General features: G+C 39.1%; 2 protein-coding genes across 2 annotated transcripts; one reads left to right on the plus strand and one right to left on the minus strand.

Annotated features, from left to right (window-relative positions):
* Nucleotides 1-916: 916 nt before the first annotated feature.
* On the minus strand, nucleotides 917-7,530 carry LOC141905595 (ubiquitin-protein ligase E3A-like). The gene is made up of 11 exons (XM_074794529.1): nucleotides 7,351-7,530; nucleotides 6,975-7,022; nucleotides 6,265-6,602; nucleotides 4,438-5,813; nucleotides 3,537-3,681; nucleotides 3,000-3,205; nucleotides 2,475-2,639; nucleotides 1,954-2,109; nucleotides 1,808-1,881; nucleotides 1,329-1,472; nucleotides 917-1,178 (listed from the first exon to the last, which is right to left on the minus strand). The coding sequence occupies exons 1-11, from the start codon at nucleotides 7,404-7,406 to the stop codon at nucleotides 1,058-1,060; spliced, it is 2,829 nt and encodes a 942-aa protein (XP_074650630.1). The 5' UTR covers nucleotides 7,407-7,530; the 3' UTR covers nucleotides 917-1,057.
* Nucleotides 7,531-7,642: 112 nt separating this feature from the next.
* LOC141905965 (anaphase-promoting complex subunit 11) lies at nucleotides 7,643-8,507 on the plus strand. The gene is made up of 3 exons (XM_074795095.1): nucleotides 7,643-7,779; nucleotides 8,082-8,202; nucleotides 8,290-8,507. The coding sequence occupies exons 1-3, from the start codon at nucleotides 7,762-7,764 to the stop codon at nucleotides 8,403-8,405; spliced, it is 255 nt and encodes an 84-aa protein (XP_074651196.1). The 5' UTR covers nucleotides 7,643-7,761; the 3' UTR covers nucleotides 8,406-8,507.
* Nucleotides 8,508-16,983: the final 8,476 nt, after the last annotated feature.

The raw sequence follows: 16,983 nt of genomic DNA on the forward strand, positions 1-16,983 counted from the left end.
ACGCTCAACTCGCAACTACTAAAGCAACTGGCAATGTCATCTCAGGGCTTCCATAATAATTGACACTTATTTATTTTGATTGGATGGACTACATTGGGTGTTCCAGGTTTTTGATAGGTAATTTAAGGGTATGGCAAATTTATAATCTGGGTATGGAAAAGGTTGGAAAACGATATCCGAGACGAAGCGACCTCTACCAGAAATTAAATAAATGAACTCTTCGATTTCAAATAGATACTGATTTATTAGCCATTTGTATATCGTATATACACGTATTTCATTTATATATTATTTTCATCTAAACTTGAAAGAAAAAAACTTTATCATCAGCACGATGAAACTAACTGGTTGTTTACACATATACAAATACACGCACACGTTGTTGGCACAAATAAATCTAATCGCACAAAAATACACGTCGAGTCTAGTACGAGATTGAAGGTGCGGTATTTTCTCCGATCATGTGAGGTTTGTGGAAAACTTTTCGACGCAAACTTTATAGATAGTCGATTACTACAGTATCTAAATCTTAGCCTGCTTGCCTTGATTCGATGAGAGCGGAAAAATATGATAACAAGCAGTGTGTGTCATGAGAAAGATGGCGGACGAGTGACTATACAAACATCCACGCGCAGTATTAACAAACAGGGTATCAAAATTACCGGTTGTATACCGATGCCTTACATAGCTACTACGTACCTATATTCAAACAATTTATATAACCTTAAAACTTTATCTACCCAGGAAATACGATAATTCATCATTAAAAGTAGTTTTAAAGGTAGCGTATCCACCTCAGTCGTCAATATCCTATTTATCAGAAACAACTTAAACAAACGTACGAAGGAACTGAGCAGCAGGAAATAAATATACATGAAAATGCTTCGAGTTATAAAACAGTGAGAATCAAAATCAGTTTTGAATCATCGTTTTTTAATTCCACCTATTAACACACTGTATTCAGATATGTTTGTCTAATACAATCGTCGAGGTGGGTATAATCGAGTAAAATAAGCAGCTGATCTGATACGATACACCGTGCGTTTATAGTAAATAATTACAACATGCCAAAACCTTTAGCGTAGGTAATAGCTTTCAGCAAGCGTTCGCGAAGTTTGTCCTTACTCGCGTAGCTGGGTAGAAGCAGTACATTGAAACACGTGTGAGACGTAGGCAATCTGTAATTAAAAACAAATCTGCAATCAAATTTTCATTCATTGACGATGTAAAATCATGTATTAGTCTATTCCCTTTTGAAAGTTTTTTTCCCTTGAAAACTCTTTATATCTAGGAATGACTGATTCGTAGGGATCCCGCTGTATAAATACCTTTCAGAGTCGGGTCCATTTTTTGAGATGATTAGTTTGAGTTTAGATAAACCACCGACCGGTACTCGATCGCTACCCGTAGTGAATTGTAATAGTTTACGTTTCTGTTCATCGGTGAAGTCGTGTACAACACTCCAGAAATCCCTACGTGAAAATAGATACATCGATATAGAGTTACAACTGCTGTTAATCGTTCGGACCCGTTTTACAAGCGTTGAAAATCACTACAGTAAACCTTGCCTTACTCAGACATGACCAACTCGTACATAAACGGAATTATTTTTTTCACTTCCTAATGTATTTTCCTATCCTCGGACTTCCCTTACCTTGGATCAATTTTACGGGTCTCAGTTTGTTCGAGTTAGGCCAGGTTAAATGTATATGACTTAGGCAGAATTTAAATTAAAAATCCAGCTTTAAGTGTTATTAATTTTAACTAGGTTTACTGTATAAACTACTTTTCTATAAAACTCACGTACTTTATTGTTTGTGAATCAGCAGTAAATCCACCATCGTACTCGGCAGCATTTTCCAAATCGTAAAACTCGAAATCCTACAAAATTAACAATCCCAAGTCACAGAGAATCGAACAATAACCAATATCGACATATTCTAGTTACAGTACCTTGCTTCCGCAGACTAACAATTCAACTTCTTCGGGTCTGAACAACATTTTTATCGGGCTTTCATCGGTCACCATCGCGAATCCACGTTTAAATGCTCCGAACTGGCGTTCAATAGACTTGTTTAATAGAAAATCAGCGTACAGGTCAACAAATTCCTTAAAAGTAAAAGAGATATCTTATGCCATGAAATTTCTCGAGATTTAAATTTCTAAACTCTTTAATTTTCACACCCTCACTATTGGCTTTTTCAAAACGTTTTTTTCTTACAATTTTCTAGACATTTCAAATCAAGGTATAATATACACAGGTAATAACCTAAACAGTTATGGACCACTATCTGGGACAGATAAAAGTAAAATTTCTCGATCTTTTACACAGCGTGTAGTTGAGTTCTGAGCGCCATGGGATCAAAACATTTTGACAATTTTCTGGAATTTCTCGCACATTTTTTGTGATTTTTCAAATTCATTTTACTAAAAGAATTTTTCACGTCAATCTGAGCCCTGCTATATATACAAACCTGTCGATTTTCATTTGTGACTGGTATTTCATCTCCGTTCTCTTTGAGGTCATGAGTCAGATTATTACCAAACACGTCTTGGTATCCGATGCGGTAATTGTGCATCACCGTCTCTTCAACGTTGCCCTCATAATCGAGCAGTTCTTGTAAACCATTCGCTAATGACTGAAACCAGCAGTAAGTAAATTAACAAAGTGGCTAAACATTTCACTAGCTTTTCCCCCCCGACTATTCCCTGACACGCACATTGTTTTCCCTGACTTGATCTGCTAAAAATCCAATAAATTAACACAGTCCAACATGTAAGACACAGACAGAAACTGTTCAATTTTATGCGCGATCTAGCAATCTCAGTAAATTTCCCTGAGTTTGTTCAAAAAAATTCAGACTATTCCCCGATTCCCAGGTAAGTGTCCAACCTGTGGAAATAATGTCCAGATTAGATCAAAATCCAGATTAATCTCAACCAAATCATGCAGGTTCGGCTGTAATCGTTTAGTCAATCTAATGTTCTCAATCACTTACAGGGTGGGAATCTTTCAAATCTTCGAACGTTCCAATTTTACCGAGCAGTTTACGATAAACGACCATCGGAAAATGAACGTCGAGGATGACGTTGTTGTAAATCGCGAGTCCTAATACGATTCCGATGAGAGTAAATTGAGCGTCGCTTTCATACGACGTAGAATTAAACCAAAACTGCTGCAACTCCTCGCTAAATGTGAACATGCCTGAAATTATAACAACCAGTGACAGATTTTATCTATTTCAGTTTCCATAGCCATTGTATTTTGCTTACGATTACTTATTGCTTACGTATTATTCATTGAAGGATAACCCACAAAATGAAGAAAAGTATTAGTAATCTAGCTCCTTCAGGCATCATATAAGTTTTACCAGTAGTAACCTGGTTTTTTATTTACAACTGCTTTCGCATTATGAATCAATTTTGAAAATGGCTCATAGAATTGAGTCACATACTCTCATAGCTTTTCTACATATTTGTGGGTTGTTCTTTAAACTAATCCCATTCGTTTTCGAGTTAAATCTATCGGACGTTACCTATATCCGGATTGAAGATTTCTTCAACGATGAGCTGGAAAAACTCTTTTTGCACACCGCCCTCATCGATTCCCTGTTCGCCTTCAAATTCGACGTAGAGTTGTTTTTTTAAGTCCTGAGGGTTATCGGAAGCCACCATTTCTAACTGCATAAAAACACCCGAGAAAATTAAAAACTGATCATTTTTAATCATCCCAAACCAGGCATGGACCTAGGGGGGCTAATAGCAGAGTTGCCACTTATGTAAAGCTAAAAATCGGGAAAATAAGTCGGGGGTCTGGGGGCCCTCCCCCAAAAAAATTTTTGAAATTAGAACGCCAGCAGATGCGTGGCAGCACAATACGGCTTTTTCGAACCCTCTACGGAGCCGTCACGTTTTGATGTTTAGGGTCGAATCCTGAATTGATTTTATTTTTTTTGCGATGTTTTCTTTTGTGGTTATTTGACTTCTCCCGAAAATCCGGAAATGAAATTGGATTTTTTTTAAATCCGGAATTCCGGAGAAATCCGGAGAAGTGGCAACACTGTAATAGGCTTTGATTTTGGTCCTTTTCAGAACTCTTTACTGCCTTATTATAAGGATTCTTATCCACTTCCATTGCGCAATTGGTAATGACAAGTTTTCTTCTTTATGCTGTAGAAATGCATCAAACCTAGATCCTCAGATTTTCAGAGGCAATGCCTTTAACGCTTATACACGTCAAATAATGCTTTTTCAATGACCAAAAATAACCTCGAATGTCACAAGACCTACAAAAGGAGACCTTGGATCCACCTCCGTGAACTGATGTAAAACAAACAAAAAATTTGATAATAAATTGAAACCAGCATTTGACGCCGATAAAAACTCAACAAATTTGTCTTGAAACCGGTAGGTATATTGAGGATGATGTTTACTTACGCCGACTAATGCGTCATCGATGATGTGATCCCTTCGTATTCGCAATCTCAAATACGGCATCATCGGAGCGCCGGCCGCGTGACTCTGATACATCGACCAACGACGTTCGTTAATCATACGAATCCGATGATCAAAGTACATACCCAGATTTTTAGTCGCCGTGTTCAAAATGAACGAATGCGTCATGAACGAGAATTTGTCAGTTTCGCTGCGATAATTCGTGTAATCGCGGTCCATTTCGATTTGATCGTTTAACGGATCGTTCAAGAACTCCTCGTACGCGATCAACGGTTTCCGACAATTGATCGCGTGTACGTTCAATATTTTTTCGATCGGATCTTCCGCCGTTTCCTTGCGCTCTTTCGGCTCGCGCGGCGAACCTTGAAAGAAGTCCGTTAAATTGTTGCCGACGTTGAGACTGAGTTCGCGTTCGGCTTGGATAACACTATTGGCGTCCATCGTTCCGGCCATTAACGACGCGTAGAAGACGCTCTTCATTAATTTCGTGGCTCCGGTGATCGCGTGATCGTCGTTTAAACACTGTATAAGACCCCACTGACCGGTTAAAACGCGCACCGTAATCAACTGATGAAGAGACTGCAACATCGTGCGTAAACGTTCCTCGCCGAACGTCGACCACGTTCGCGCGAGTTCCGCGAACGCTTTCATCGGCAGCGTTCCGGCCGCCTTGCAATACGCGGGGAACGCGTCCTCCAGATATTCGGGACTGCTCAATTCGGGTATTTCCATCACGATCACGAACGCTTCGAGCATTTTCGGCTGACGTTCGTACATTTGATGGTATTTCAAATCCATTTCGAGACTACGCGATAAATAGAGCAACGCGTTGATCAACGCCGAATTGAACGGCAAATCGGGAATACTGAAAAGTTTCGCGTACGACCTTCGTAAACTGTCGAAATCAACGTTTATATCGGTGAACTGTATTTGCTTCGATTGCGTTGTTGTTTGCGAACTCGGTTTGATGACGTCGACTTGTGAAATATCGACGTCGTCGTCCTGACTGTCCATACTCTCACCGCGACTACTAGACGATAAACAGATGGCGCTGTCATCCTCCGTTTTTTCCATCGAGTCGCAGCACGCGTCCAATTCCATCGATTCGTCTTTCGTTATTTTGAAGTTTTTACTCGCGTCGTCCGACTCCTCCCCAGACGCGAGCGATTCCTGTTTTATTTCGTCGCTCGGATTTTCCGTCTTTTTTGCATTTTTCTGAAAACTTTTCATCAACGAATCTGAATTATTGTAAACCATCCCCAACGTTCTTATCAGTTTTGACCAACTTCCGCAATTTTTAGCATCCTCAATGATCTCGGTGACTTTTTCCTCGTCCAAATATGGGATTTCCTTAACAGCTGAAATAAAACGACGAAATTCATCAAATTGACAAATGCCTCAAGAGATATTTGGGACACACATGGGCTTTAATCCATCCATCCTAGCTTTCTATGGATAGAGTCAGTATTGTCCATATGCTGTGACTTTAAAGGGGCTGCATTCATTGTTATGTGTATGACAGCATCACCGCTGAAGAAGCAAGGCTTCCGATCCCCCACAAAATACAGACAATTAGGCTTAATTTTAGTGTAATCTTCTATTTCTGCTAGGGCCAGCAGATATTTAATACAAGCGGTAGCTGATTTTCAGAGGAGTGGATGCAAAAACGAGGAATGGCGGCCACTCTAAAACGTGTCGAGGAGAAATAACATTGAGAGTTGTGCAGGAGGAAACTAAACCCTAGCAAGCAAGGATGGAACCCGCCATCCAAATACCCGACCCAGCAAGCTGCAAGATTCAGAATCTTACCTGGTTTTATATTGATATCTATGGCAGAATCTGACAGCGATGTTGACGCAGCACCAGATGACGAAGTCGCACCAGATGAAGAAGATGAACACGCAGCTGATGTATCGCTACTAGTCGGCACCTGTTTAGCGACCTTCGGCGGTTTCGAATCGCACAACTGCGCGTGTTCCTTCAGTAATTCGAGAGCTTTGATCGCTGCGTGGTTCGGGTCTAAGTCCGATTTAAAACGGAACTGAGCGCTCGACCGACAATACGGATTCAAACATCGATCCTGTCCGCAACCGTCGATTAATTGATGGTAATATTTTTCGATTAACTGTTTAGCAGCTGTACGCTTCCTACAGAGATATAATACGGGTGAATGATCTTACGATACATATTTACGTATTAAAATGATTAACCCTTTCAGTGTGTCTACACTGCAGTGCGGTGTATGAATCGGCGATGGATTTTTCTAGTACACCGCACTGCGGTGTATTGATGTCATTAGTTATTAGTTTTTATCTCTATTGAAAGATGGCAGCACCTGTCAAACATAGTGAAATATTAGTAACTTACGATACACTGCGCCGCGGTGTAGGCGCACTTTAGTGGTATTCCTGTTATTCAACACATTAGGGTGGAATTTTTCAATATTTTCAATCACTATAGGGTATAGATTAATCAGCACTGAAAGGGTTTTAAAGAGATGTTGCCAAGAGGCGACTTACATTTCGTCTGAAGAACTCGAGGAGGCTGTAGCTTCAACAGGAATAAAACTGCAAAAACAATAAGGAGCCAATGTCAAACAAGTGGTTATTCGTAATCTATCAGAAACAAGGCTTTCTTCAAATCAAGAGCCGTCTTTCATTCGATGCTTCGTTATTTGAATTTGATAACTCGACTCAGAAAGGGTAATTGGATGTATTAGGCAGGCCTGGTAGAGGGAGAGGCTCATTAACACTCGACTCTACATTAGTAGCAAAGAAAAGCACCACGAAAAATATTTTGGGAACCACGGTTTTTCGCATATTCAATTGTGAAACCGTCATTTATTGATTTAAATGAAATAAATTTTGTGAATTTGATTGACTAGAAATAACTTACTGATCCACCCCTTGTCCAGCTCCTCTGCCTTCTGAACTGTCTTCGTTAGAACTCATAAAGACCTCCGAACTCTGGTGAATATTTTTTTTGATTGTTCAATCGATATTTCGATCTCTAACGACTGAAATGGCGAAGTTTTAGTAATGAAGTCGCTGAAAATATTCGTCAAATCGAATAGTGGCCATGACAGAAAACAGGAAGTCAGTGGTGGCGCTACTAGACGGTGGTGATACTGGCTCAATAAATACGAATTGAATTGAAATATGTTCCCGTCCCACGTCCGAACTGTTCCGCACGAACCCGGAAATAAATATAGATTTATTCAAAAATCTTCATAAAAACCTTTAAAATCTATCTGTTCGCGATCCCTGCACGACTAAGATTGATATATATCCTCAACCTGTTTAAACCATGAAGATCGATGTCAAAAGTGAGTGATTTTTTCGCTTTTAACCCGAGATATTGCAAATAAACTAATCGATGATTTCACAATTCAATACCAATGTAAATGCGATTTTATTACATTATTTCCGTTATTTTTTATTTTCATGATTCTCATCGATTCCATTCATATTCTAATCGCTGTGAATGATAAAAACTAGGGTAGGTGTAGTTTTCTGTTCATATAGGAATGTTGGCTTTTTAGTGTGCACAACTCATGATAATTCAATCAGTTGTATTTTGCCTGCAAAATATATTGTAGTAACTATTGGTTCCATACTTTATTTTCCAGTTGGACCGCTGTCGCTACCTGGAGATGGGTCGCCAATGACGAGAACTGTGGAATATGCCGTATGCCATTTGATGGATGTTGCCCGGACTGTAAACTCCCAGGGGATGACTGCCCATTAGGTTCGTTAAATTTTCATGGGCTTACAATAATTAATTTCTTTGAACTGTTTCATCGTATTTCAATCAGAGAAATGGTTTCGTTTTCAGTGTGGGGTCAATGTTCACATTGTTTTCACATACACTGCATCGTGAAATGGTTGAATTCACAGCAAGTTAATCAACAGTGTCCGATGTGTAGACAGGAATGGAAATTCAAAGAGTGATACAGATTATTCATAAACTGCCTGATAACATAGTTTTCTGACGACACTCTTCAGTGACGTTTTGATTTTTGTAATGAAACTGACCGCATTTATGTACATATATTTGACGATTTTTAAATAAAGATATTTTCATATATAAGTACCGGTATTCTGAAAAGTGCTGTCTTTTTTTCGAGGGTGTGATTAGCTGTTATCTGATGAGAGGTCCATATAGTCCATTGGATTACTGAATCTGGATTGAATATACCGTAGTTGGTCATTTTAATGATATGGTATCACACCGTGAATGGAGCACACCGTCCCTGACTAGTCACCAATTAGTTTATGATTGACATGCAATACAAACCATCGAAATCCTGATGAAGTTGTCAGCGCATTGGTTTTAAACAGAATAATATCTGAATGTAGTGCGCCGACAGGAACCAATTCTTGCGGGTGAGGGAGGGTTACTCTACTGGGTTAGTAACACGGAGCCTTGCTCGGAAGGATATCACCGAAGGTGCTGTAACGGTGGTCTTAGGTTGTTTCCATTCAATCAAAGTTTTGATTAACTGCCCAGGCTCAATGAAGACAACCTATTTTAGTATTGGTGTTATTAAGGTTTAGTTTTTGTTAAATCGATGGTTTTATCGCTATCAATAAAAAATCTTTAGTAATACCATATCCCACCGCCAGTGCACCTTACCATATCTCGCACCACGTCCGAGCGCGCAGTCAATTTCAATTTGCATTTTGCTTATAATTCACGTTGATTTCGCGTCACTTTTTCTTATTACCGTATAAGCAGCTAAATTTCTATTAAGTTTGCCTTATTTTCCTGTCCAATCTCATTGTTATCATCCCAATCTGTTGCGAATATCAATTCTCGGCTGTTTTTATCGAATTATTCGCATCGGTTGTTTTTGAGTCATGGATTTTCATTTACTATCGCGGTTTGGCAATAATCAAATATAACGCCAATAACTTGCCATAATTTCAGTTAGGCCAAAACGCTGAAACTGTTCTGATAGAAAAACTCTGCGATACCGCTGTGAGTTCAAATAGAAACCGCATTGAATTGTGTGCCTGTGTATTCATTCAGCAAGCAATTGGACGTGGTGATACTTGCAAATATTCCAACCCTTTTTTCATATCGTCAGAGTAAGTTGATGACAACATAATGTTTTCAAAAAAGCCTTGCTTTCGAAAGACGTTTTCATGTTATGTAATGCATACGTTTGCAATTTGCAAGGCATGGAATTAGCGGTAGAAGACTTTATCTGAAATAGAATCCCCTAGAATACTTTCATTGGCGTTCATAGGTTCCAGGTTCCGCATTTTTTTAGTTCAAAATGTTTGGTTTTTTCACATTCCGGAAATTTCATAAAAATCTTGCCTTAAAAGGTCCAGAAAATACCCTGCCAAGCATCGAATTTAAAAAATTAAGACTATTTAAGAACATGCAATCAATTTAAAGGATTTAGAAATGCTCGTTTGCCTTCGGCGCTCGGCGGAGACGGTGCAAAGTATGGCACGTATATAGTTCCGCTTGTGTTAATTCCGACCCCCTTTAGAAATCCCTAGGGACACCCGCATGAGTTCAGTTCATTACAGTAAAGTAAAGTAGAAACTTTGATTTTCTTTTTCGCGCCTAAAACTTGGTTTTCTACATTGTCATCGCGATCATTTCCAGTTTTATGAAAGTATGATGGAATTAACGCAATACAGAAATTTCTGCTACGGCGTCTTCCATTCATTTAATAATAATGCCTTGAGGCGCCTCGGTAGAAATTTGCTTTTAGTTTAGTTTTTCTGCTAGGCTGAAGCTCGTGTCAGGAAGGTTTCTCGTAAATGAATTCGATTCATTTCTATCAGATTTCTATCTGCTGATTTCTGTAACATAACGCGATATCATCTCTCGCATAATCTGACAGGTATACGCGCCCGCCGTGTTTGAAAATCGTGTCCCAAATACTGCCCGTATATAACATAATCGGAAGAAAACTTATTGGACGATGATATTAATGACATTAATTGCTTCGTCTTATAACATTGAGAATCTGCATGAATCCAGGAAATTGAAGATATACCACAAAACAACCGATAATTCCAATTATAGTGGGTGATTTAAAAAGTCATAATTGGAAAACATCTAATGAAATATTAATCGTTAATGTACACAAAAACGCAGGTAAGTATAGTTCCCAAGAACGATGTCGCTAGGTTGGTCGTGTTTTGCTTGGTGAATAATTATTTTCCGCTCGATCTAATTAGGGTAAATTTGTGTGAATTAAGCGCGCTTATTTGACAGATCGGTGTATCATCAAATCGTTATTTTGCGGCTAATATGAATTTTCATGCAGAGCGCCGCGTAATCCATCTAAAGTTGAACCATCACCAGAATCTTCGAAGAAAGATGGACCATTGAGGTAGTTAGCCGAGGCCTCCAAGCAGACAAACTTGTTCAATCCATTATTCTGTAACACTCATTATTTTCAAAGATTTGCAAAAACATGAACAAACCTGAAAACCATCGATACCATGAAAGATTCAGATTTCACTTCTTAGATCGACACGATATTAGAAAAGGAGATAACCTCTTCACGGTATCGTTGAGATTATTAGAAAGATTACGGGAATTCTGTGACTTATTCAGAAAAACCGAGGCTGTGGATAACAGGTGATATGATTGATAACAGCCATTTCTGAGCACAGTAATGACGCATTAATCCAAAACCAACCTTTTCTTCTCGTTTCCCAAACAAAATCACATACTGTCTTAATCAATCTGCGCTTATCAAATTTATTATATTAATACGTTCGTTTTGCGGCGTGTTAGTGGAGTTGATTGGCCACTAACAAGCTCCCCGGGGATATTCTTTGTAGCTAGTTAGCGGTAAGGAGTTGTCATCAGATAGTTGAACACTACATCATCGTAACACCCGACGTGTGCGTACGTATGTGTGCAAGATTGATCAAAAGTCTCCTGATTCGAGGTTATCTGTTTGTCAGGTGTTGATAAATTCGACTTAAACAAACTTTCGACCAGTTTTCTACGTTGTTGTTGTTGTTGGCAGTTTCCAAGGATCAGTGGGAAGGTCGTCGACATGCTCTCTGGTAACTGCGTAGTCCACGATCCACAATCTGACCCCCCTCCTCATCGGCACACCCAGGACATCCTTGGGGGTTAGCAGCCGATGCTTACCTCTTACTGCGTCTCCACTGGAGGACTCAAACGCAGCATTACTTTTCTAATGTTTCCCCCGCAAAGAATCATTTTTGGGGATTTATATTTTTCAGAAAAACCACATAATTATCATCATGCCCGCGGTGTCCGATGTTTCGGTCGTGGTCACTCCTCAACATCGTTATAAAACCGAGATTAAATCAAACTAATGAACGCGCTATTATTAAACATTAATTTGAATCTGAAACTGAGGAGGAGCTGCTGCTGACTGAAAAGACGACACTTTAAGATCGCGCACTGATGGCTAATCACATAAAGATCAAGTAAACCACAGCCGTCTGGTATCCGCAATTAATTATAATCAACAACACTCACCGGGGTCGTATCCGACGGAACTCTGATTAAGATCGTCGATTCTTGAAAATCGCGAGTGTCTATTGGTGATTTTGTGAAACGCTCCCTCGATGACCAGTTGTCGTGGGCTCAGATGTTAATCGAACATGATTACTTTCATTAAATCTAATCAAATCTGATGCAATCTTAGTTTTCGTCTTGCGTCCACCTGGGGTTCACAGATCTACTATTGTTAGGATCTAAAAAAACTAGTATATTTCCTCGATAGTTTTGGAAATGGTACTTTCATATATTGTTTTTTGCCCAGAAATCTGTAACTATCGAAAGTTGATGAAGATGACCTTTTTTTCGAGCAACGTATGAAGCCGCGTGCTGCGATCAAACTGTGAAAAGCAAAAAAAAAGAAATCCAATTTCAATTTCGAAAAAAAAAACGCTCGGAGGCTTTGTCGTCGTTTGCGGCGCGATCGTGTTCAAAACTGCGTTTACACCAAAACGACCGCACTTAGTATAGATTAAAATATGAATAATTAAGCGTTTAACAGTTACTGATTGGTGGACGGATATAGAAATAAGCACCGTTTAATCATGCAACCGTGAGCATCAGATGAATTAATTCACTTGCAATTAAAACAAATTGTCTGGCTCAACCATGAGCAAAACGAAACCATCAATATTGATACGCACAAAAGCAATGATCTCATGAATCGTAAACCGTCGACGATGAATAAATTATAAAGCTCCGCTAGTTTTAGTTGTTTTGGACAAAATTTTAATAAAAGCCTATACCATTACGGTAACGAGGACCGGTGAGATGAGGGCTTTATGAATTATACATGGCCGTATTAAACGACGGTTTCGCCGATGAGTATCCCGAAATCGTTCATCGCTACTGGACACGCTTCTATGAATAAAATGCTCGTAAGAATCGTAAATTTTAACGACATTTTTACTGTTTAAGGTGCAGGCGTCGTAAAATACATTCTCCGAAGTCACGTTTGAATACATTGCGTTATTTCAACATTCGCATTAGCTTCATAAAACTGGAAACCACTAGTTGAAATTGAAATCATCGAGTCTATAGCAATATCTCAGCGAGCTTGAACATTTTGAAAAATTGTCGAATCTAAAGTCGAATTTACAGAAGTTTTTGTATAAATCGATTGATTCGAACAATCTTCCAACCAGCCTGAAACTCCTTTTCAGCCTCAGTGCAGATAAATTAAAAACATCAATATTTTCGGGGGCATCTGCCGGCCGAATTGGGCATGTCGGAGTCAGTGTGAAATAACTGGGTGATATGTCTATTAACGAGGCAGATGGGTTTGCATATGATGCTTAATTCGATGGCATATTCATATTTAGAACGATTCAATGATTTTGCGACTGCAGCGGCGCAGGTACTCTATAGAAAGTCATCACCAGGGCACAATAGGTAAATTCTGATAATCGGTGATTAGTAATTGTGTCTATCTCATCATACATTTATAACTCTTGTTCATGTGTGGTCATTGCACACTCTCTATATAGATGACTTTATGTTATTAAATAGATTCAGTTGTTGATTATTAATTAATGAAGCCACTACTGGCCGCGGCATTCGTCCTGGAGCTATATATATCTCAACCACTTCAAGTCTTATGAGGTTGAAAAACTTGTTTTTCTATTTGCAATAAACGCTACAGCTTTAGAGGTACACAACCAGACACATCGCATCACATCGAGATCTGAATCGCGAGACTTTTGTTTCCCTTTTCGATGTGTTTTGTTCATTTAATTTTGATACAATAACTAATAAAAGAATGGATTATTTGTGAAAGAGGGAATAGACGTGAATTACATACATACATTGACAGAAGGTGATCTTTTGTGTAAACCCCTCATTGGAAACTGCAATTAAGACTACATTATATTACTGTATCACAGATGTAATTTGATTTATCAAACCAGTTTGGTATCATTTCATAGCATAACCATTGCACGTGTCCAACATCCAGGTGAACGTGTATGAATGTCGCGACCGGAACATGGACAGGAACTGCCGCGTGTCACCCCGACACCGTTCAAAAGGCACCATCTGTTTTACAACTGTTTCCAAAACATGACAGCTTCTGTCCGCATCTCCGAACCGAGCTCCGAAAGCGGAAAAGTGAACAAGTTCTCGTCGTTCAATAGATTTTCGTAAGCGATTCACGCTTTATCTCTTTGGGCGGAATTCGCGAAAGGGAAAGTGTTAAATAATGAAATATGACCCCTTCGGGCAGGTCCAGAGACCGTCTCAATAATTAACCGGTCGTCTTTATTGTTTCTGATAATATTGCACCTGATCTTGCTCCTGAGGAGGCGTGTTTTCTTCCTTTGATAACAATTGATTTGCGTGACGTCAAAACGTATTAATCATTCTTCGGTTTATGTGTGCGCGGGCTGACAATAGATAATCGCAGTGCGCTTATTAATTCAAACAATTGAGATTTCCTGGTGGCTTCAGCTCCGCGGACGCGATGCGGGAAGAATAGACAATAAAGCACGAGACTAATTGGGTTTAATTAGCCGCACTGAGTAATTTAGGTAAACAAGAAGAAAGTAACCAAATTCACGCGTTTGAAGTGTTAAATATTGTACTGGCGCAGCGTGAATCGTTTTTCAGGTCGTTGTCACCTCATTCCCAATCGATAAAAGGTGATGCTATTCATAAGGTTTTCCTTTTTGGTATTTTCAAAACATTTCAAGCTTCATTACGATATGTATGAAATATTTGAGAAATACCGGTATCGATTATTTCCATAAACCCCGTGAATGAAAACACCGTTAGTATATACATTTGTATATTAGGCTATGGTTTTCGCATTGTACTTTTCTCCTTACTTCTGGATGAAACGAAATCATAATTCGCACCGGAATATTCAAGATATCCAAAAGAAGTCCAGAAACCTTCGATAAATAATGTATGATCGTCGATACTTTATCATTCGTACAAATACTGTTACACCTCAGGCGTTATGGTATAGACCCGATCTGCGGATACGATTCCGCAAAGTCAAGGGTTTATTGAATTTGTAATGATTACTATTTAGTAACGCGTGGAGACATGCGTTATGACTTTGTTTGCGATAATTATATATTTGCCATTAGTTCGGCGGTTTTGTAGAGGAGGAGGTGGTGACACACGAGGTTTGAGATATCGTGTTGATTTTTATAAAGTGCAAAGCAATCTATAAAACTGAGTGTACATTTTAAACGATGATCGGGTATTAATCATTAGTAAAAACTCTACAGTTGATGATTAAAACATCTGTTGTCTGAAAGTTTCGGAGTTTGTAGAATAACCACACTCAAACGTGGAGAACGGATAATAAGATTAAAACCCACTATACATGCAGATTAAAAGTTAGAAATCGAAAATTTGTTCTAGAAAACTTATTGAAAAAACGCTCAGAAGAGATCATCACCAGGTGTCTCTCGATTTCGGAGTTAACCTAAACTCCAAAACCTAAAATGGAGATGAGATAAACTCCGAAACTATCAGACAATAAACGTTCTAATCATCAACTGTGGGATTATACTTATTAAATCTGAATACTGAGATTGATGTCCCAGTCATGATGGTATCGTCTTGAATATCGTTATCCCCAGTTTGAGCGTGTACTCTAAAACAACCCGTTTTGTAGTCCATGGTTTGAGAGATAAAAGATATAGTGTGACTCTGGCGTCGCTTTCTATCATATTTTTGCCGTTAGGTAAATGTATGCCCAATCTATGGAGTCATCGCGGTACAGAAATGTATAACGTCCCCTAAAGCACTGATAAGGCCTATCCCGAATGAAAAAATTGTTTCCAACTCCGAAGATCTGATGAAGAACATAGAGACAGTGAAAGACATCTCGCTGCATCTAAAACTGATGCTGGGATGATGGCGACGATTACTGTTGTCGCAGCCAGCAGGCGGGTAGGCGTGTCTGCATAATCAGCTGCAAGTTAGTTATTGGATGGATGTCTATTGAATAACGAGTAATTGTAGTGCTATATAAACCCGCTTTAATGTCCACAGGAAGCCACAGATCATCAATACTAAATACCTGACACTGGCTCTTTCAATCTCGCACATAACCGATAGGAAATTCTCGTATCAGCTTTTTCTCAAGTTCATGTAAGTAAATATATGAATTTCTGATACTTTCAAGTAATTTCTTTGCTAATAAATACGTATGTTTTTTGGTAACTGTGTTTTGAACAATGTAAAAGTATGATTGATATCATCGATAATATTTATCTAAATAAAGCTCACTTAAATTTGAATGAAATCCATGCTATGCATACATCCTGTAAAATGTTTTCTTCTTTAAACATTGCAAAAAATTGATTTAGAATTAAAATCTGATAGAATGAGACTTAAATCCTGTTCAATTGTCGAGCGGTGTAGTTTGTAAATGATTTTTTCGCTCAAATATTGTTTTACTTTCATACAAATTGTGAGATGAAGAGTTTTGGGAACATTGGAAATATATGTTATTTTCATTTCAGTGATAGTAGAGAGTTAACGATGGAAACTCCGCCACACATGCTCAGTCGATCGCGATCCTGTAGTCCGGATTCGTCTGGCTCGTCGCCGAGACCGACGAACGGCGAAGATTACCGAATATCCGCGAATCAAGGGGTTCTCGGCAACCAAGCGCAAGAAAACTGCGGCGGCAACGAAAGCCGTCAGAACCACGTATCTACAGTCGTACTTCGTCGGGTTCCGATCGTCAGTCTTTTCATCGACGGAAAAGAACGACTGTGTCTGGCGCAAATATCCAATACGCTTCTTCGAGATTATAGCTATAATGAAATACACAATCGTCGCGTAGCGTTAGGCATCACTTGTATCCAGTGTACCCCTGTTCAACTGGAGATATTACGGAGACAAGGTGCGATGCCCGTATCGTCCAGACGGTGCGGTATGATCACTAAACGCGAAGCCGAACGACTCGTTAAATCGTTCCTCGAAGAAATCGCACCCCCGAAGTTACCGGAAAATTTTGCTTTCGACGTCATCCACACTTGCGGCTGGGGATGTCGC

The sequence above is a fragment of the Tubulanus polymorphus genome, chromosome 5, assembly GCF_964204645.1.
Source record: "Tubulanus polymorphus chromosome 5, tnTubPoly1.2, whole genome shotgun sequence".
NCBI classification, from domain to species: domain Eukaryota; kingdom Metazoa; phylum Nemertea; class Palaeonemertea; order Tubulaniformes; family Tubulanidae; genus Tubulanus; species Tubulanus polymorphus.